This window comes from Clinocottus analis, unplaced genomic scaffold, assembly GCF_023055335.1.
Source record: "Clinocottus analis isolate CAN_PGR_092001 unplaced genomic scaffold, fCliAna1.0.p SCAF_16, whole genome shotgun sequence".
NCBI classification, from domain to species: Eukaryota; Metazoa; Chordata; class Actinopteri; order Perciformes; family Cottidae; genus Clinocottus; species Clinocottus analis.
Window position 1 is genome coordinate 1,553,837 of NW_027175887.1, and position 22,440 is coordinate 1,576,276.

General features: G+C 40.7%; 2 protein-coding genes across 2 annotated transcripts in view; both read right to left on the reverse strand.

Annotated features, from left to right (window-relative positions):
• LOC137786417 (beta-1,4 N-acetylgalactosaminyltransferase 2-like) overlaps positions 1-7,009 on the reverse strand; it is a 19,115-nt gene extending 12,106 nt beyond the window's left edge. The window contains exons 1-2 of the mRNA XM_068578303.1: positions 6,962-7,009; positions 5,401-5,511 (exon numbers count right to left, since the gene is read on the reverse strand). Of these exons, the coding sequence (XP_068434404.1) occupies positions 5,401-5,511; positions 6,962-7,009 (159 nt within the window). The remainder of the gene's footprint in view (positions 1-5,400; positions 5,512-6,961) is intronic.
• A 464-nt stretch (positions 7,010-7,473) lies between these two features.
• Positions 7,474-19,070, reverse strand: LOC137786150 (NACHT, LRR and PYD domains-containing protein 12-like). The gene is made up of 9 exons (XM_068577804.1): positions 18,797-19,070; positions 13,736-15,506; positions 12,720-12,890; positions 12,424-12,597; positions 11,811-11,984; positions 11,480-11,653; positions 11,127-11,300; positions 10,445-10,491; positions 7,474-9,162 (listed from the first exon to the last, which is right to left on the reverse strand). Exons 1-9 carry the CDS (start codon positions 19,068-19,070, stop codon positions 8,624-8,626), a joined length of 3,498 nt encoding a protein of 1,165 aa, XP_068433905.1. The 3' UTR covers positions 7,474-8,623.
• Positions 19,071-22,440: the final 3,370 nt, after the last annotated feature.

Here is a 22,440-nt window from a genome sequence, read left to right on the forward strand (position 1 = left end):
TCGTGAGCTATGACTTTTCTAAGAGATTCGCCCGAAAAGTGCGAAAAACGGCGAAAAAATTGTCCCATGGGTGTGCCCATGTGTGCACCAACTGACAGAGTGAGAGGCAGCGACAGAAGCTGGTAAAAAAATAAAACATATTTTCCCACAATGTTCACTCTTCATACACCATTGTTGGATAGAAACGTTGGAAATCTTGTCTTCTGTCATAAACTGCGGTCGATAGGAATCCAACAGACTCAGACGTCTTGAAATCCGACTGAATGTGAGAGCGAGTCCACCTCGCTCTGCCATCCGCCGCCATGTTAAATCTCCCTCCAAAGCCACGTCTCCCCTGAAGCTCGTACCTGAATTGTAAATCGCCCGTACAGACACATGTTTTATCGTACAGACTCACCAGTCACAGTATCTGTTTATCAAGTCTTCCTAATGCTCTATATGCGATATCGAAGCAATAGGGGCTTTTAAAGTACCTTTTTTTTTTAAATAGTTCGACATAGTAAGGCAGTCCCTTTGAAGTCATCCCTATGGCAACCTTTGATCTAGCAACCCACAGGTGTTCTCATTAAAGCAGTTTAACAGACACACAGACTTATACACTTTTTTCTAGTTTGATCTATACTCCGGAGCATAAGGTAGTCGTAATGCACCGATAAAGATTAATGTCAGCCGCCGTTTAATCACAACAAGGAAAAGAAGAACTGCCTCCTCTTCTAGAGTTTGGAACACGTTAAGTATTAACTATTGAACTATTGGTAAGGAACAAAAGAAAGTATTAACTAATGGAAGAGTAAATAACAAAATAATTGATTAACTTATAAAATGCCAAAAAGACTAACTTAGTGACATGATGGACTGCGCATGACTGCAAACACGCATTTTTCACATAAAAGCCATTTATCAAGGTACGAGAGGCAGTACTGTATTGTCAATCATGTACTGTTCAATGGTGTTAGACCATCCATTATAAAACAAACTGAATGCCAGGAACCACTACACATATGTTTAGCACACACACTGCATGGAAGACATAGAGCTCACCGTTTGCCGTCACCAGGTTTCCTTTCGCCGATGAACCGACAACATTTACCCTGACGAGCGACATATAAAGGGCTCTGTTGCATGTGGACAAGCTGCCTTCCAATAAGGAGGGGCAAGAGAAAACATTTCATGGGCAGGCACTTTGCTTCCCCACCAGTGACGATTGACATCTTTCACAACCAATCACAATGACGGACTCCTTCAAATTACTTGACACTCACAGCAACAATAACCTAAAACTCACCTTTACTCCGAACATTCAGATGCCAAGACAATTCAAACGAGTCGTGCAGAATCCAAAGGTTGATTGTAAAATATATCCGGCCATAAGTTCAAATTTGGAGAGGCCAGAGGAAGCAGAAACTGTGCTCCCTGTCAATTATCCTGAAATATTGTGTTTTTCACTTCAAAGCCTAGATACAGGACGTGGGTGGATGCATAAGTTTGCACCTGCTGATAAATTTAATTAATAGTTGGAACAAGAACATAAGACTTGGTTGGGTGATTAAAATAAGTTTCGGCTCCCCTTTAAGGGTGCGGCTCATTTTCATTTGTTCTCTAGTATTTGTTTCTTTGTAAGACAGACAGAGATGGATAGCGTAAAACCTTTAAATACCTAAGAATGGACACAAGTCCGTGTGAGTCCTTTCCACTGTCACTGTGATGCGTGTCTGTGTAAACTGCTCTCCGCTTGCAAGCAAAGAAAGAATCACTCTTTACAACTTGCGCTCCAGAGACTTTGTCTGTTCATTGTGAAGCTCAAATTACAATTCTCAGCTCTCCGGCCTCTGCCCCAGTGACTCAAAAGGTAACTGTCAGTGACAACACACAATAGAGGATATCAACAGGATTATCAGCATAGCATCAAAAGTCACACGAAGCAAAGTCCCAGCACTGGACTCCAAATTATTATTATATTATAAACACTTGTATACTCATAATAACCATTAGAAATTGAAACAACAAACACCACGAAAATACTTTGTTGAGTTTATGTCAGAAAACAGAGCTGTGTTGCTAGGCAACGCCAAACACATACGGGACTATTTTCTCTAAGCTACTGAAATGCAATACACAACTTTTGGTGTCCACAACTATGTTGGGTTGAAAGGCAGCTTACTAATACTGTTTATAATGTTGCTGGTAATTATAATTATAATGTCGCTGGTGTTGTTAGGCCCGACGCATAGCGTCGGGCCTAACAACACCCTTGAACAGTACATTATTGAACGATACAGTACTGCCTCTCAGACCTTATTCCTTAAATATATATAGATATCTATCTATCTATATATCTATATCTATATATAGATATATAGATATAGATATATAGTGTCGTCGTCTAACATCATAAGGTCATCGCTGGCATCCTGTAAGTTAAGTTATATATATATATATATATATATATATATATATATACACACTATATATATATATAACTATATATAGTTATATATATATACATATATATATAACTATATATATATATATATATAGTTATTTATATATATATACATATATATAACTATATATATATATATATATAGTTATTTATATATATATATATATATTTATATATATATATATTTATATATATATATAACTATATATATATATATATATATATATATATATATATATATATATATATATAGTATATAACGCATGTGACTAAATCTTACACATCTTTTCACCTTTGAGCCTTTTTGGATGGATATTGACATTGAAATGTGACAAAAAAACTGAAATAAATACTGTATTCTTTTGGAAAAAGGTTGCAAGCCAAATATGAAACATCTGGTTGAATTTTTACTACTGTCTTATGTATTTTATAAACCTTTTCTTTGTTTTTGGAAAAAATGTTAACTGAAAAGAAACCGCAGTCACCGGTTAAACACAGTGTAGTGAAATAAGCAGAATGTACAGTACAACCTACTCAAGTAAGGTACCAGGTCAGTACAAGTGAATCTCTGTGCGATGGGATATGGTATCAAAAAGCCCTACTGACAAGCCAGCTCACTAACAACATCCTGACACGATTATTTGTCATTCATCATGAATGATGTCATGGAGTTCCCCATCAACATTTCCCAGCATGCAAAAATGACGACCATCTAAACATTTCTGAATGTTTCACAAAGTTACAGGAGACCCGAGTTACACTTTGATTTCTTCTTTATGCATCATGTAATGGATGGAAGTGTAAAAAACGGCTTACCCTTTTTCCTTTGCAAAATTGCTGAGAGGATGTTGTGAATATTTGCAAATGAAATTGGGAGGATGCAACCTGAAAGCCTGGCAAACAAAACACCAAAGCAAAGCAAACACCCAGCTGGCCCCGATCACAGCCAATCAGCAAGTAGTTGCCACCAGAGTGCTGTGGGGACGCCCTGCAGAAGTTGCCACGTTACAAACACTGGATGATCATTCCTCCAAAACCAATCCTATTTTATTCACAGGGGACGATGAAGTCATTTTCTTATTTTCTTCACCTGTTGTTGCTCCACAGGCTTCCTGTTCAATGACTTCATGGGCATCTTAGGATGCACTGAACTCCTCCTCTCCTCTTCTTCTTTCTCTCATCTCTCTTCTCCTTTCTCGTCTTTTTTCTGTCCTTCTGCATAAATTATTGTCTTTTCAATGCACATTACTAACTCTACTCCTTTCCAGGTGCCTCTGTGCTTCCTCGCATCAAGTTTCCATGGACCATGGCTGTCTGGCGCTGGTCCTGCATGCTACGATCGATTGTGGCTATCTGGATGGTGGTCCATGTGTCCATACTACTCATTATATGAATAGCTTCTGTCATATTCATGTAATGTGCTGTAACTCCGTTACAGCACATTGATTTTGGGCGATACAAAATAAACTGAATTGAATTGAACTTCCCCGATATGTAATACATTAATGTTTTGCATTTTGTAAGGGGAAAGACTTCAGGGGAGGAGGTCAAATATTTTTCTAGTAGATATCACCACGAATCGTGTCCAGGTGACTACTCCCCGTCAGGCAAGTTCTATTAAAAAGGATCATTTATTTTCAATATTTTTGCCAATTGTTGTAAATCACTATAAATGTAATTTTGTTGTCCCTTTCGATTATCGATGCGGCGGTTTTTTATGCTGAACTGGTTTCTTCAGAGCGTAACAGGATGTTTGTTGCGAGTGGCGGCACGGTTCGACACGGGATCGTTCTACACCAATGAGGTAGCTCCTTTTCGTCAACAGAATGGCAAGATGGCGGCTCACATGGTTAATTATGTTACTAATAACAAAGAGAAAAACATCCGAACATCCTCAAAAGTGGGCCAAATGGATTCTAAACAGTGCTGTATACATAGACCAAGAAGAACAATGAGGCAAATATACGATAATGTTATATTTATGTTAAGTCATTTAGATTAAGTTTAAAAAACCTGGGAATACACCTTACTGACGATCTTACATTACATGGATCAAGGCAAAGACTGTACAGCTGAGGAAGATCAAAGTATCTGACTAGGTATGACTAAGTATACTAAGTATGACTATGTGAACTGCAATTACTTTTTTTCACACTTGCACATGGACTGTACACACACTGAACTCTATACTCCCTCTTGCTAATTATGAAAAATATTTCTTGATCTTTCTTTCTTCAATCGCATAGAAAAAGCTTAACACCAAACAAAATTTCACTACATGCTTTACGTTAGTATTTCTATGTATGGGACAAATAAACCTTTCTTGTATCAATAAAAGGCAGTAATTGTACCTGTAGTGGCTGATCTACGTGTCTGCCACTCTGATGGGTGCGGGTTAGGATCCTGTTTCTCACACACTGCTTCAGTAAAAGAGTCCAGCCGTTGTCTTTGGGGTTATTTCCCGTTTACTAATAAACTGACGGCAGTTACATGTTGTAATTTTGACTTCGTGGTCTGTTTAGGAAGTACCTGGTTTAGCGGTAAAAAACCGATCTCCCCGTCATCCATGCATCATCAATCCCTCTTGGTTGTACCGGTGCCCCATATTTAAACTATCACAATAAAACACACATTACCACAATAAAATACACACCCGTGACTAATGGCTCCTCCAGTACCAATGACCATTTGTTTGTTCATTTATTCCTTTTTCCACAAATAAAAACATTACTGATCAACCATAAAAACAATCTGTATGAAAAATATAAAGCATGATATACACAACTTTACAAAACAGAATAATGAATAACAGATTGAGGACACACAGTACTCACAGTCAGTATCCGTATAGTCATCTTCCAGTTCCTCAGTTTCTTTTGTGTTGGCATGATTACAACATTTACACAAGTCTGTGCAACACAATCCTGCAGAAAAACAGGAACATCTGCCTGTCTCACAGGCACTTTTGCAGCCTCATGCAAAACACTGTCGGGGGCCGGACTTCTGGTCATCCAGGTGACGTGCAAGGTCCCATCCTCTATTTCCGCCTCTTCTTCAACATATCCTGTCTGCAACACAACACAACAGTGACAATTAAGAATCACAGGAGTACCGTCAAAAGCAGAGAGTGGTGGAGGTTTTACAACACATTACAGGCTAGAACCTATCTGACTGCCACACAGCACATTTCACACCAAAGAAGCCCAAGAAAGGCATACAACATCACAAACCACACACACTACACATCGGCTGTGCTCCTTGTTGCCAACTGGTACACGTCTGTGCAAACAGCAAGACATGCATTGCAGTTGCCTGTAGTTTGAAGCCAGAGCCTGCGATCGGCAGCCCTGACCTAGATCACAGTTTCTTTGTTGGACTCCTGTTGCTAGTAGTCGATGGAATGGCCTCGTGGTCTTGCGTAGCTTCTTGTCTCTCGCATGCGAGACGTCTTTCCACCTTTGCAATGACGTTTTTGTCTGTAAATCTACGGTAACACGCGCGATGGAAGCCAGCATCCTCGGGAATATTGTCAAACTCCACATCAACGCAGTGTTTGAAGTTCTCAGCCGTGTCCCGAGACTCGCCCTTCAACCCGAGCCACTTTTGTAGGCTTGTCCTGTATGTACTAATTAATTTACCTCCTCGTGCTTAACTGAAGTAATATGCATGTAACAATGTTTGCTTTTCGATATATTAAGACATTCCGGTGTATTTTCTTCGTCGTCCGTACTACTCGATAACTGCATCGAGTAGTTATCTTGCAACGCTGTTGACAAAAAGAAGCTACCTCATTTGTCTAGAATGATCACGTGTCGAACCGTGCCGCCACTTGCGACGATTATCCTGTTACGCTTTGAAGAAACTAGTTCGGCATAAAACATCGCCGCATCAATAATCGACTGGAATTTCAGCGTCAAACTTTTTTTTGGTAGCTTAGCATGACTCGTTCTTTTTTATGAGCTAAAGATTGTGTAGATGCACGACTGTGGAGCGGGAATCATTTTCTGAAAGACTTTTCGTGGTTCACCTTGCGGCCTATTACTGGTGCAGAGCAACAACAGATGTTGTGTTTATGCACCGGTTTGACGGTATATGAAACATACCGTAAGGAATTCTGAAACTGGATTTCTGAACTGGTATACTGGTATACTGCACAGGCCTGTCTGATATAGCTCATTTTAAGATCCGGTCTGATCCCTCTTCGTGCCCATGTGGGCAAAGATATGGGGCCTACATAGGTCCCCACCTGAAACCCAGTCAGAACCCACTTGAGGCCCATATGGGCAAACACAGGTGGGGCCACTATGGAAAGTGTGGACAAACCCACTTCAAACCCAAAGTGTAGCCTATTTGGGTCCCACATAAAGCCCAGTCAGATCCCTCTTAAAGTCACGCAGGTGGGGCCTAAATGAGTTTCAGATAAATTGCCCAGTTGGGCCCCATTTAAGATCTAGTCTGATTCCTCTTTGTGCTCATGTGGGCCAAGATATAGGCCTACATGGGTCCTATGCAACTCACCAAGTTGGGCCCCATCTGGAACCCAGTCAGAACCAACTTGAAACCCATATTGGCAAACACAGGTGAGGCCACCGTGGAAACTGCGGACAAACCCACTTGGGACCCTTATCTGCAGCCCAAATTTAAACCTTATGGGCCCCACATGGGCATGCTGGCTGGGATGTTACTGCCAGTAATCGCTATCACTGTCTCTCTGGCTTCCTCTCAGGCTTCCTCTCCAATGCAGCTATTCACAATCACCACTAGATGTTACTGAAGGACACACAAACATGAGCCAAGACACTGAATCTGACACAATGAATCTGTTTTGTCTCTGTCTTGTTGTCGTGCTTTTGGGTTCCAGTTTGTTTGTGCAAGTAATCCTAACACTTTATGCTGCTTCTCCTCTATGTTGCAACAGACAGGGAGCAATCATTTGAACTAATTCATTCACCTTCATTCTGCAAAGAAAACAAGATTCCAGTGAAGATTTTTCCAGTTTTCTTTATTATCAATTGAAGCAATTTAGTCATCGTTGGGTAGTGACAGATTTTGATTCTAGTCTCTCTTTTAAAAAGCAGGTAAAACACGTGACAAAGGCTTTAAAATTCAACCTCAGGCATTTCATCAGAATCAGTCTCAGCGTGCAGGCTGTGAAACTGTATTTTAACACAATGATTATCCCCCATGTGACCTACTGCTTAACCAGCTGGGCACAAGCCAGCAGCACAACATTACAATATATCCATATTCATCAGAAACAAGCTCTAAAAACACTTGATAAAAATAAAACATCGTCACCGTCACTGCAATATCCTCATCAAACACCATATCTGGAGTCAGATTTTTAAATTGTGACTTGCTGTGGCTCCGCCTCCGCTCTGTGATGTTAATAAGACACTCTAAATCTGCTTCAAGAGGTGATTGTGTCATCTCACATAGGTCAAGCTCTTTTAGCAAATCATTTTCTGTGGACTCAGCATACTCGTGGAATGCTCTGCCATCACACATACGCACAAACAGCTCGTACAAAACATTCACACACAGCCTGAAGGAATGGCTTGTTGCCATCAGGGGTCAAAGCATGAATGTCCTCGCCCCGCCTGCTTGTTTACTACAGTAGGTGTGCATTTGTCTTGTGTTGATGTATGTTATGTGCCTCAGTGTTATACATGTGCTTATGCTGAAGGTACACTTTTCTTTTGCTTATATGTGAATTGGTTTTGTCTATATGTTTATCATTATGTTATTTGAAATTTTGTAATTTTAGGCTGCTTTCAAAAAATCTGTCCGGGGACAGCAGATGAAAATTAGCCTCTCTGGGTCACTTACAGTTTTACTGGCCAGTGTAGGAGTCAATGTGCCTTTTTGTGACAGTGATCAAAAACACACAAACAAGAGATGTGTAGAGAAAGGAGGCAGAAATATGCCGAGACTGCAGATTGTGCAGACTTTTTGAGATGATTTCTGAAAACTTCATCTCTAATTACCCCTATAATCACAGATGCCTGTTTACTTTTATGTTACATTGATTCTGTTATCTGTTCAGGTTAGAAAGAGAATATTTACAGAAAGTAACAGTTGTCTTAGCTGCTGCTAATGCAAACATTCATAAAGTTCACCCCTCCTCATTCAGGGAGATTATACCTCAGGGTTCTGTCTGACAGGCGTTCCCTCGTCTAGCTAACACAGAGACATCCAGGAACCATATTCTGAAAAGGAATACAAGCTTCTAAAGCTAAACCCAGGGTAGAGAGGTTCGGTGAACCTGGAGTAGAACGTGTAGATGTGTGTCAGCGTGTCAGAGGAGATACTGTAGAAGGACAGAGTGCCAGCCGGCCAGTCCAGATACACTGCTGCTCTGCTGGTTACTTTGCAGCCTGGACAACACACTTGTCTGTTATTGTGCATCAGATTGTAATACCCATCCAAACTCAGACTCCAGGACTTGTCATTCTTTCCAAACTGACAGTCAGTACCATCTCCTCTCCTGCTCATTCCTCGGTAAGCCACTGCCATGTTTATGAGTCCCTTTGACTCAACTTCCCAGTAACAGCGACCAGTCAACCCAGTTGAACACAGCAGCTGTTGGAAGTGATCAAATCTCTCTGGATGATACGGATGAGGCTGTTCCTCCTCCACAAAGGTCACCTGTCTGTTGTCCTCTGACAGTATTAACTGCCTGTGTGCTGTGTTTGGGTCCAGTGTGAGTTCACAGGCGTCTGATAGAGACACAAAGCAGTAGAACATAATGTTAGAGACCCTTTCACAGTAAACAATGACGACGTAACAGCTGAGAAACCTGTCATACATTAAGACTGATTTTCTCTCATCGACCTTCACCAATTTCCACTTCTCAGCCATCGTGTCTCTGAGACCCCATCCCTACAAGGCTGCTGATACAAGTTGTACCTTTAGTTAGTGGCGGCCATGCTTTTTCTACCTGCGCCTTCAGTGCAGTCTCTACGACAGCTGAACAACCTAATCACCTCATTATCACGCCACAGCTACAGGTTATTATGTGTTTCGTGTAAACACCTCATATTCACATAACACCGCAACATTTGACAAGTGAAATGAAATATTACATGAAGTGCAACACCTACAAATACACTAACTGCAGAGTGCAGATACATGAACATGCGGATGACGGGATGCTGCGTCATTAACAGTTGGATTCATTGTTGCTGTCTTAACCCTCCTGTCGTGTTTAGGTCTAATCTGACCAATTTACAGGTTTAATCAATCATAAATATTGTGTTTTACATCTTATTGCCTCAAGAGCTTAAGATATCCTCCACAGTAGGCATTTTAACTTATACAATTGCTGATCACATTCCCCCCCTCTCTCTGTCACTCACACACACACACACACACACACACACACACACACACACACACACACACACACACACACACACACATACACACACTTGTTCGCAGCCCCATACATAAAGTTGTACACATTTCAAACTTCAAACCAAAAGATCAGGTGTGTGTTATGGGAACCCATTTGTACCCTGCTTCATGTGCCCCTCCCCCCACGTGAACCTTCCAGACTAAACAAAGCCTATCTTCTTATTTTCCACCTAAATACACCGAGAACATCAAAGTATGGGTTTCTTTCATGTCTCTCGTGATAAATACGATACTATTGTCTGTTTATTTTGTGTTGCAGGAAACTTCCACCGATGCTGATGTCGAGGCCCAGGTGTCCATGCTGAGCCTTCAACAATTTACCAGAGAATAGAGCTGAAACAAATGGTTTCAATACCCACAGATCAAGTGCCTGCACACATATTGCTCTAATTAGAAAATAAGAATATAATATTTTGGTTGAAATCTCTTCACACCTAGATTAACTGAATTTAAAGCTGCAAGGCAAATGCAATTTAATTAAATACATTTTACTTTATTACTTTTAGTACTTTATTTTTCAAAAGCTTAAAGACAAAATGTAATTACATTTTTTAGTACATTATCCAATAAAACAAACATACTCACACTTCAGCAGACCAGATTTTAACCTCTGCACTCCACCATGGTCCACTCTGAAAGAAGAGATATTGTGAGGAAAGCGTATGTTATGATGGCCCTCAGGTGCATAAAATGTCATTACATTTTTAAACTAAAAATTGAAAACACATTTCACAAAATAGAAAAAAGGACAGAAATCTATGGTAAACTTTACCGCAACGCTTTAATAATTTGAGTAGTTTTTGCAAATATTCATATCAGTTATGATAACATTGTTCTGCCCAAAGTGACAGTTTTGTCACTGTGTTGGGTGACTTTCGTGTTTTTATTTTGTAGTTTGTGTCTCTTATGTCCTCTGTGTCTCTGCACTTCCTGCCCCCTGTATTGTCCCTGAAAAAAAAATATAATTAAAAGTTAAAGCTATTTTATATATTTTTTTCTATGAGCTTATTTTCTCATTCACAGCTGCCTTCATCTGTTCCTCTGCTCCTTCAGGCCTCTGGTATCCCGAACACCATCCCGCCATGCGCGTATTTATGTATACGATATCAGACAGCAGGCCTAGGTAGACGGCACGCCACTGCGATTCACATTACGCAGACTTGGAAAGGGACGAGGAAGTTATTTGCAATATGCAACCTTGTTGCATAGATGCAAGATTTGCTCCTGTCGGGGATAAGGTACGCTCTCAGCCCTCTATGAGCCATACTTTAGAGTCTCCAGCCTCCACTGTGGATCGTCCAGGCCAGCAGAGAGGAGCTTCACTCCTGCGTCTCCTGGATGGTTGTAGCTCAGGTCCAGCTCTCTCAGATGGGAGGGGTTGGAGCTCAGAGCTGAGGCCAGAGAAGCACAGCCTTCCTCTGTGACCTGACAGCCCGACAGCCTGTACACATGAACCAATACTCAATGCACTGATGTTTTGACTGTGAAGATTCAAGGAATTAGGCGGCGGTAACAACAATCATCAATACAACTGATCTGGACTGTAAGATCACACACAGGTTAACAATCTGGTCATGTGAGAGAACATGTTTGTGTGAGAGCCTTTAAATCAGTCCTCACCTGAGAGTCTTCAGTCCACATTGAGGACTCTCAAGTCCAGCAGAAAGAAGCTTCACTCCTGAATCCTGCAGGTCGTTGCTATTCAGGTCCAGCTCCTCCAAACTAGAGGTCTGTGAGCTGAGAGCCGAGGCCAGACCTTCACAGCTTCTCTCTGACAGCTGACACTCACTCAACCTGGATATGTTTAGTGATGAGGACAAAGAAGACACTTTCATTGGTTTGCAACCAAAATACTTTCAGCCCAGCCAATAAATGTTTTCTATACTTTTTAAAATGTTTAAAAGATGTACATCACCATCTCTAAAGATAACAACTAGTTCACTGTGCTGACCTGAGAGTCTTCAGTCCACATTGAGGACTCTCCAGTCCAGCAGAAAGAAGCTTCACTCCTGAATCCTGCAGGTTATTGGTACTCAAGTCCAGCTCTTTCAAGCTGGAGGTCTGGAGGGTGAGAACTGAAGCCAGAGTTTCACAGCTCTGTTCTGACAGGTTACAAGCCCTCAGTCTGAAGAAAAACAGAAAAGCATTGAAAAAACATGAAATAATAATCTTGCTAGAAAGCTAAAAATGACAGAGAGGCCCTGAAGCAGTAAATGTGATCTCAGCAACATGTAGGTACTGGCCTTCTCTAATTTATGTGAATCTCTGTGACAAAACCACTGTGTTAGGTTGAGGAAGAACATCATGTTTGGGCTTAAAATATGTACATTAACTAAATAAAATGCTTTTGGAAACAATGTCAAAGGGAAAGTAAGTCACAAACATAATTTAAAAAAAATGCAACGGCAGCAACATTTTTGGACACTGGTTCTGAACACGCAGATTATGCGGTCTCTTACACATGTTACACTTAGTCACATTGAGGCGTTCACATTGCAGTCGGTACAGACCACAATGCTTCAAAAGCAAGAACGGCTGTTTTGATAGTACAGAAACCAGCTGACCTGAGAGTTTCCAGTCTACAGTGGGGATTCTCCAGTCCGGTACTGAACACCAGCACTCCTGAATCCTGCAGGTTGTTCATACTGAGGTCCAGCTGTCTCAGACCAGAGGACTTGGAGCTCAGGAATAAGCCCACATCATCACAGCACTTCCACGCCAGATCACAGCTAATCAAACTAGAAAAAGATGAAGCGATAAAGACAAACAATAGTCTGTATGAGCAAAAACAAGATGTTTGAGTGACTCTTTAAATGACAAACTTCAAACTGTTGTAGGTCTGGTTCATCAGAAAGCTAACCTGAGCGTTTCAAGTCTACAGTGTGGACTCTCCAATCCCACAGAGAGCACCTTCACTTCTTCTCTCAAGTCGTTGTAATTGAGCTCCAGCTCTTGAAGACTGGAGGACGGGCAACTGAGAACTGAAGACAAAAGTCTACAACTGTTGGATTCCAGGCGACAGCAACTCAGCCTGAAGAAACATAAATTGTAAAGATGGACAAATACTTTAGAAATAAGTTAATTCAATGCAGTCAGACAGAACTCATATTCACAGTAGTTCCTTTTTATTAGATTTGACATATTATATTATAAAAAGCTGGAAAAAGTAAAATAGCAGCGCTTTCAAAAATAAGTACAGTTTGTTTCTGTTATTGAGAAGATGTTGAGTGTCTGAAATGGATTGAGGTGAAGTGCAGAGTGATATTGAGGAAAACTGCTTTAAAGGGGGAACAAACAGCTCTGTGAAAGAAGAGCTAACATTGTGAATGCTCCACTATCATAGTAATCCATCCAATAGTTTAGACTGCTAAACTCTTTAGCGTAGATCATCTGGCAATCACATGTCTTTATAGCAAAAAAAAAAACTGCTATTTAAGGCAAAAATGTGTATATTATGTAACAATATGAGTCGTAGCGTGCCACTGTAACAAACACATTCATTCAAAGTATGAAACAAGGACACAAACAAAAACTATTTAAAAAGGAAACACAATGACTAACTGATGTTACAAAGAGCGTTAAATGAATCAAACAGACCTGAGAGTTTCCAGTCTGCATTGTGGATCCTTCAAGCCACTCTCGAGCTCCTTGAATGTACAATACATGTTATTGTAACTCAGGTCCAGCTCTCTCAGGTTGGAGGTCACACAGCTGAGAGCTGAGACCAGAGCATCGCAACTTCTATGAGACAGTTTACAGCCACTTAACCTGAAGATGTCACAGTGAGGAGAAATTAACAAGGACCAAAAAATGTTACATTCAGTCAAACATTTTACATTTAGAGTATGAATTTTGTAAAGTAAGTTGTGCACCTACAAAGATATACTGGAGGCTTGAAGCACTGGCTGCAACCTCAGAAGAGTTTCCTCTGAACCAGAGAATTTCTTCAGGTCAAACACGTCCACATCTAATGACAGCAAGATGAAGTTCAGAGCCGACCACTGAGCAGCAGACAGTTTGTTTGTGGACAGACTTTCTGAACTGAGGTACTGTTGGATTTCCTCCAATAGACAATGATCCCGCAGCTCATTGAGACAGTGAAACAGGTTGATGCGTCGCTCTGGAGAGGGATTCTTCCTGATCATCTCCTTGATGTACTGGACTGTGTCCTGATTGCTCTGTAAGCTACTTCCTGATTGATTCAAAAGGTCTTGAAGAAGTGCTTGATTTGACTGCAGCGAGAGGCCAACGAGGAAGCGGAGGAACAGGTCCAGGTGTCCATTTGGACTCTGTAAAGCCTTGTTGACTGCGCTCTGGAAGAGGTGTTTCACTGAAGATTGCCCAGTGAGGACAGCAGACTGTTGGGAGGTCGATTGTTCTTCTGACAAGACGTTGACGCCAGAGTTGACGAAGGACACAATGACATGAAGGGCAGCCATAAACTCCTGAAAGCTCAAGTGGACGAAGCAGAATCGCTTGTCCTGGTTCAGCCCACGGTCCTCCTTAAAGATCTGTGAGAGCACACTCGAGTACACAGAAGCAGCTTTAATATCAATGCCGCTTTCTTGAAGATCTGCTTCAGAGAAGATCAGGTTGCCTTTCTGCAGCTGCTCGAAAGCCAGTTTTCCCAGAGACACAATCATCTTGCTGGCCTTGGTGTCCCAGAGAGGATCTGTCTCGGCCACCTTGGACTGATGTAATAGAAAACGGATATACATCTCAGTCAAGGTCTTGGGCAGCTCTCCTCTTTCTGTGGTTTTCACCACATCCTCCAGGACTGTTGCAGTGATCCAACAGACGACAGGGATGTGGCACATGATGTGGAGGTTTCGTGATGCCTTCATGTGGTTGATGACTCTGCTGGCCAGCTCCTTATTTCTAAATCTCTTCCTGAAGTACTCGTCCTTCTTTGGACCAGTGAAGCCTCTCACCTCTGTCACCATGTGAATGAACCCTGGAGGGATGAGACTGGCCGCCTCGTGTGTTGTGGTCACCCAGAGGCCGGCAGAAGGGAACAGCCTCCCCATGATGAGGTTTGTCAGCAGCACGTCCACCGAAGCAGAGTCGGTAACATCAGTCAGGATCTCGTTGTTGTGGAAGTCCAAAGGAAGTCGACACTCATCCAGACCATCAAGGATGAACACAATCTGGAGTTTGTCAAAATCGCATATTCCTGCTTCTTTGGTGTCAGCAAAGAAGTGATGAAGAAGCTCCACCCAGCTGAATTTCTTCTCCTTCAGCAAATTCAACTCTCGGAAAGTGAATGGAAATATGAACTGGATGTTGTTGTTGACTCTGTCTTCGGCCCAATCCAGGGCAAACTTCCGTGTCAAGACTGTTTTCCCAATGCCTGCTGATCCTGTAGTCAGTAATGCTCTCACTGATCCATCTTCACCAGATAAGCGTTCAAAGAGGTCTTCTAATTTGACAGTTTGTTCCAAATCAACAGTGTTTCTGGATCCTGTTGCAGTTTGTCCGACCTGCTGTTCATTGTCGACCTTCCCAGACTTTTCCTCTGCGATGTAGAGCTCAGTGTAGATCTCATTCATCATGATCTGCTTTCCAGATTTTGTGGCTTGCTCGAACATATGCTGAAACTTCTTCCTCATGTTGGATTTGAGTTTACGCTGGCAATCAATGAGAGTCTCTAAATGAAGTCGCAAGAGATGACATTGATTAGAATATGCTTTTTGTTATTGTAGCAATGGTCACATTTACAGATAGACATAAACCATGCTCCATATGAGGCAAATGCAGCCAAAAATCTTTAAATTTGACTTCTAGCTTCTAGCTCTGCAAATGTTGGGCCGTGTGTATCGACTGGAGGCAGATTGCATTCTCAAAAGTTGCTTCAAAAATGTGTCACACATTTTCTTTCTGTTTGTTTTCATATATTTTCTTTTTCTTCCGTTGTTTTACTTACCTTTGGATGTTGAGCTGAGGTTTGATAAACGCTGCACCAAGTCATTCTTTTTGATCATCTTTAAAACCTTAATGGTCACCTCCACGGCATTTTTCTCGTAGGCGTCTATGATCTCATCCACTGTGTCCAGTCTGTCTGCATTTCCTAGTTGACTCTTTGGGATTGCTGGGAAGCTTTCAAAGACCCCGGTCTGATGCAGGAACCATTTGAACCTTTTGAACTCTTCCTCTTTCAAGTCATCCAATATTGCCAGCAGCTCTACAGATGTTGCCATGGCTTCTTCCTGCTGAAATACCATCATTTAAGTAGAATTGGATTAAAACGGCCATTGTTTCTATGGTCTTTTGACTTCAAATAAAATTGGCTGACCATCCTGCTGTGTTGATCAGGAAAGAAATGTCTGATCGACTCCTATTTCTTTTTCAATAATTAAACATTGGTAAAAATGTACAAGGAAGGTATATTTATTACTATCAAATGAAAACTGAAATATGTTATGTTGAATGTGTTAGTTATACTACAAGTTTGGCCCACGAGACAACACTTAATGTAATAAACTTGTATATAGATGTAATATAAACTAAACTTGTTTTACATTTATTCTTGTGTGTATTTGTTAAAGTGGTATTCCAGTGATTTAATGTTGTACCTCCATAACGTTGGGAGTCTCATAAGAGACAAGAATAATCAAGATCAGAGCATATTTAAACGTTTAGTCTGGGCAAAGCTCTGAAACTCTGACACGTTTCCCATAATGCAACTCTCACAAAATAAGTCCCCCTATCAGTTGTATGAATGATACTTTGCAATTATGGCAATTGTATAGTTGTATAAACCAGTTAAATGTTTGAAACAAATATCCTCTCTTATGCCGTGTTCACACCAAATGCATTGCGATTTTTCACAAGCGATCTTTTCCGCTATCGACCACGGAAGAAATAACCACTAGTTCTGCTTTATACTTGTTGTGGAAGTCACAAAAATGTGGTAATATCAAAACAGCTCGATACTGCGTCTGGCTTATTGTTGTTGGAGCTGGTTTGTTTAGGTTGTGTGTTCTTTAAATAAATGTGTATTTAATACTTTTTCACTCGTCTGCTCTCCCATTCATGTTGCAGCCTTTGAGCTGAGTGGTAAGAAATAAAAGATATAAATCAACAGTAGCACCAAATGCTTGAACCACTAAACACTAATACATCCAGATATAGTTGACACAGTAAACTAACCATCATCAACAACTCTGTACTCAAACCAAAGAGATATTAAGCTAAACATGTGAATATAACTCTAAATAGTAGATGACTCACGGATGAAGACGATTTTGTGGACTTTAAAGCAAATGTTTAACAGGATTGTTCGCTGAGGTTCTCCCTCCGTGAGCACAGGGGCAAAAAGAAACTTACTGAGGATTACTTCCTGTTTCTCTGACTTTTTTCTTTTGCTCACTTCCTCTCCAGTGCAGCTCTTCACAATCACCACTAGATGTTACTGAAGGACACACAAAATGAACCGAGACACTGAATCCGATACGATGATGTTGTTTTGTCTCCGGCCTGATGGGGTTGATCCAGAAGATGGAGGTTCCTCTCGACGGTCTAACACTATGCACTGAGACATGTTCATGCCCAGCTGCTTTAGAAGGTGATCCCCAATTTCAACAAAACCTCACATCACAATGACTAAAGTAAAACGAATCACACTGTTAGTGGATCCCACAACAAGAAACTGTTACATATTCAGTTGTTGAGGTATTTCTTCGCCCTCACAAGACACTCAGTGAACTGAACTATCCTTGTAACTCTGTCTTGTTGTCAATTCACGACAGGACACGTTGCCCATGCACTCAATCCCTCTGGCAGGAGGCTGAGGTCCATCAGGACCAGGACCTTCTGCCATGCAAACAGTTTCTACCCAGCAGCAGTCGGGCTCATGATCGTTTTATCCCTTTATTTTTTATTTTTACTTGCATCTTTACTTATTTACTACATATTTACTTATTACTTACTTGTTTTTATCCAAATTTTTATACTTTCACTGATATCGTTAAATGTTCTTTGTTGTTGTTGTTGTGATGCACCTTCCACCAGGACAAATTCCTCGTTTGTACAAACTTGGCAATTAAACGTTTCTGATTCTGACTCTGCTTCATCTCGTGTGTGTGTGTGTGTGTGTGTGTGTGTGTGTGTGTGTGTGTGTGTGTGTGTGTGTGTGTGTGTTTAGGGGTGATGAAGGTGCATAACAAAACAATAAGTAAAGTAACAGAAGCTGAACTAACTCTGCCGGCCCAGGTGCATTATAGTGACATGGGAATAAAAAACAATATCAGTATACTCCTTTCCGATTTAAGTGTTGGTGCCATGCTGTTGAATCACACTCAAAAACGTCTTCATCTGAGAGAGTGACGCAACGTCCCCTTGGTATCGGGTCGCACAGAAAGAATAAAAACAAAACAAAAAAACAAGGCCGGTTTTATTTTGAAAAATGACCGGATACATCCGTCTGTGCGTCTCAGCCTCTTACTCTTGACACGTGTGAAGACGCTATGTGAGAACGTCGTCCCAAAAATGAAACTTAAACGTATGTTTCAAGTCTGCCGGAGTGCCGGTGTTCTGGATTAAAATCAAGGCAGATTGTCCTAAAAGGGCTAAAAAGCTCTGAAAACCTGTAAGAAACATCCAAACCATGAGTGTGAATACAGATCGCGAGGAATAGTATAAAAGTCAGTCAGTGATTTTTTTTTTTTTGACTCAAGGTTTTAGAGTCAATTTAACGTGTTCTGTGAAGCACAGACTGCAGTCGGGGCAGCGCAAGTCAGAGGGAGGGCCAGCTGGTGATGCAGGTGGGCCAGCCCCAACCCCGTCAGCCTACCGGGGATTTCCAGGGTATCCCCCATGGCCAGTCCGCCCCTGCTCTGGTGCCAGTGTCACATAACGCACGATTACAGGTGTAATAAATCACACTGCAGTAACACATCTAACTGTTTCTATCTATTTATTCTTTGTTGTTTTACTTACCTTTGGATGTTGAGCTGATGTTTGATAAACGCTGCACCAAATCATTTTTTTGTATCTCCTTTAAAACCTTAATGGTCACCTCCACTGCGTTTTTATCGTAGGTCTCCATGATCTCATCCACTGTGTCCAGCCTGTCCGCGTTCCTCAATTGACTCTTTGGTATTACTGGGAAGCCTCCCAGGACATCGGCATGCTGCAGGAACCATTTGAATCTTTTGAACTCTTCATCTTCCAAATGATCCAATGTGGCCAGCAGATCTTTAGGTGTTGCCATGGTTTCTTCTTGCTGAAATTCAAATGCACAAATATAATAGGAGGAAAAAGGGAATTTAATTGTTTGCCACAGTCATTTGACTCGTCCAAACTAAATTGGTGATTCTTGTTAGACACAAATGAGTGGGACCACAATCTGTTGTAATATCTCGCTTGTAACAGAGTGGAGCAGCTCTAGAGACAGACAGCTGGCTACTTAACTACAAGCTTGTCCTTCTCCAGAGCGAAGAGGAGCCATTTGCCTGCTGTTTAGCTCATTGTATGTAACCAGTACAACACTGAATTAACACATAATTAGCAAACTTGGTCATTTTAGCCAACTGTCACAAAAAAATTACAAACAGGATTCTTTCATCAACATCATTTAACACACTGAAGTATGTTATGAAACAGATATCAAAACGTTTCTGAATGTGTTATAATGTGAGATGTGTTACAGTGCTACAAAAGTGCGTTGGAAAACGAGACAACACTGAATGTAACAAACATTACATAATATTAGCTAAACTTGTTTTAAATTCATTCATGATGTGTGTATTTGTCAAAGTGGTAGTCCAACGTGACTTTGCTCTAAAAAGAAACCTTTTCAGAGCAAAGTTGACATATTAATTTGCTTTCACTGCTGCTGATATGTGGCGAGAAATTCTCAAACAACATAACAAATATTTTCAGGAAGTGGATCACGTCTCTAAATTCAACAACTGCTGTTGGGTGTGCAGCTCATGAGACAGAGAGGCGTCTGCTAGTAGAGACGTGTCCGTCCTCCGTTTGTGGTGATCTAAAAGTCCGGCGTTGTGTGGACACTCAGCGTTAACAGAGCAAAAGATGCATTTAAAATGGAAAACCTCAGACGGGGATCAAACCTCCTTCCTTGCGGTTCAAGGACAAACACTATCACAGCACTCAGAAATATTGAAAGATAGTAAAGTCCAGATAGTCGTCATCATAACTGACTTCAATTTAGCCGACACATTTGAGTTTGGTAAAATAGCAATGTCAAGAATTGTCTTTATTCTTGCTCTATAATTTCATAAATACAACAAACTATAGTTTTTGTACATATAATATGACTATATATACAACTTCATAAGCTCTGATATCAAACTTATTGTAAGTCGCTTTGGAAAAAAGCGTCAGCTCAATAAAATGTAAAAATAGCTTTTGCGGCTCCAAACACATTTTTTGTGTGGAAAAAAGGGCAAAACGGCTCTTTGGAGAGGAAAGGTTGCTGACCCCTGAACTAACTAAACATTACGTTTATATAAGAGTGTTATTGTCTTAACAATACCCACATTATCCACTGTGAACAGAAAATACTTTTTAAGAAATAACTCCACAATATTGAATTAGTTTAAGAAAATACAATTAGCTGAAAAATGTTGTGCACGATAACCTTTTCATGTTAGTTGATTGAAAGAAAAGTAGAGAGAGAAAAAGAGTCAACTGCATCTCAACCCCAGAGACTCGCAGACCAGCATTATGCAACAGTTTCAAAATGAAAAAAGGACAGATTTAACATCTTATAACTGTCAAACATCAGCTGATGCAAAGACACTAGCAGTGAAAGGGGCCCAAGAAGAAAGAAGATCAAAACATCTTTATCAGCTCAGAGAAAATTCACCTTCTGACATAACCACATATTTTGCTCTTGTCTGAAGGCCACACCCTCGACTCCAGTTACAACACCACTGACTCTGAGCTCCATAAGTAACACCAGTGCTTATCTCTCAGTTTATACATCCTTGATTCCTTTCCCCTGGTCTCCTTGCATCTTAGTCCCTTCCTTACATCTGAGATGAAAGCTGAGGAGGTGAGGAAGAGATGCGAGGAGAGAGTTGTCTGTGAAGTTAAAACCAAACCACCAAACCTAAAAGTTTAAAGTGCTGAGACGACACCGAATATTTGCAGTGTTTGCTTCTGGTGGTTCTTAGTCCCATCACATGTTGGGTTTTATCCCTTAACCTATAAACAGTAACTCCCCATGAGCGCAGAGCGAGGTGTACTTACCAGATCGACAAAACCTGAGTCTGAAAAGTGAAACACACCTACACATTCTCAAGATGATCCTGCATCAGGCAAACCAGTTCCACTTTATTCTGTGCCAATTTCTATTTTTTTATTGGTGCACATTAAGATAAGCACATTAAGCATTGACGTATCGCTGACGTAGCCTTTATCGCCACCTACCAGCTGGCGAGCATGAGGAGTTGTTTTGCATATTAGCGGCCCGAGATATTTTTCTAATCAAAGGTCGTGGTGGTTCTACAACCCTCACATTCAAAAACATAACAGGTGATTGGCTGAGATAGAGACGTTATTTTTTTATTTCCTGCAACAGTAATCACAATATATCAGGTTTTATCCCTGAACTAACTAACAGTAGACCCATGAACCCAGAGAAAGGTGCACTTACCAATAAACCGGGTCTGAAAAGTGAAGCCATTGGGTAAATGTGAATGTTCCCAAGATCATCCTGCCTCAGACAGACCAGTTCCACTTCACTCCGGGTTACTTCTTTTTAACCCCCAAACACAAAGGTTTATGTGGCTCAAACACCAGAAGCATCACAATAGCAACACAACTTAAAGGAGACATAAGCACATTGTCCAAGTTCATACTTGCATTTTGGGTGTCTACTAAAACATATGTTGATGTTTTAAAGTTAAAAAGACACATTATTCTTCCCATAGTGTCTGTCTGAAAATAACTATTCTCTAAAAGACCTCACGAATAAGCCCAGTCTACTCTAATTGGTTTGTGCTGGGCATTTATGAACTGGTAGTTTTCCAGCTGTGGGTGGAGCTGCAAATGAATGATGGGCTCAATCCCAATCTCCACGCTAAACCTCAAGCCCTGAACCCTCAGGGACTTACTGACATCAGCTGAGTGGTTGAGTGTGAGAGGCTGTGAGGGCTTGAACTGGCGTAAACATGATGGGACAGCACTTTGCTGCCACATCAAGTGACTACATAAAATAATATTGTGTACAATTGTGTGTTTATTACATACTTTGTATTCATTGATTTGAACGAGTAAGTAATTTTAAATTATTTTACTCGTTTTTTCAAAACAAACTGATGATTGTGAAATAATATATATATATATATATATATATATATATATATATATATATATATATATATATATATATATATTCTGCTTGCATTCCTTTAATTCATCTTTTTATGTTCCATTTTTAATCCACAATGTTGTAAAGGTATCTTTTCGGGCTAAATGCCCATGTGCCTCTTTGTTTTTTTAAAGTCTCCGTTCTTCCATTGGGAACTGTATGTTTAACCTCAGGTTGCAATGCATTGTGGGTAATTCCCTTTGGCAAATTCTGCATCTAATGCTGATTTACGGAAAGGGTT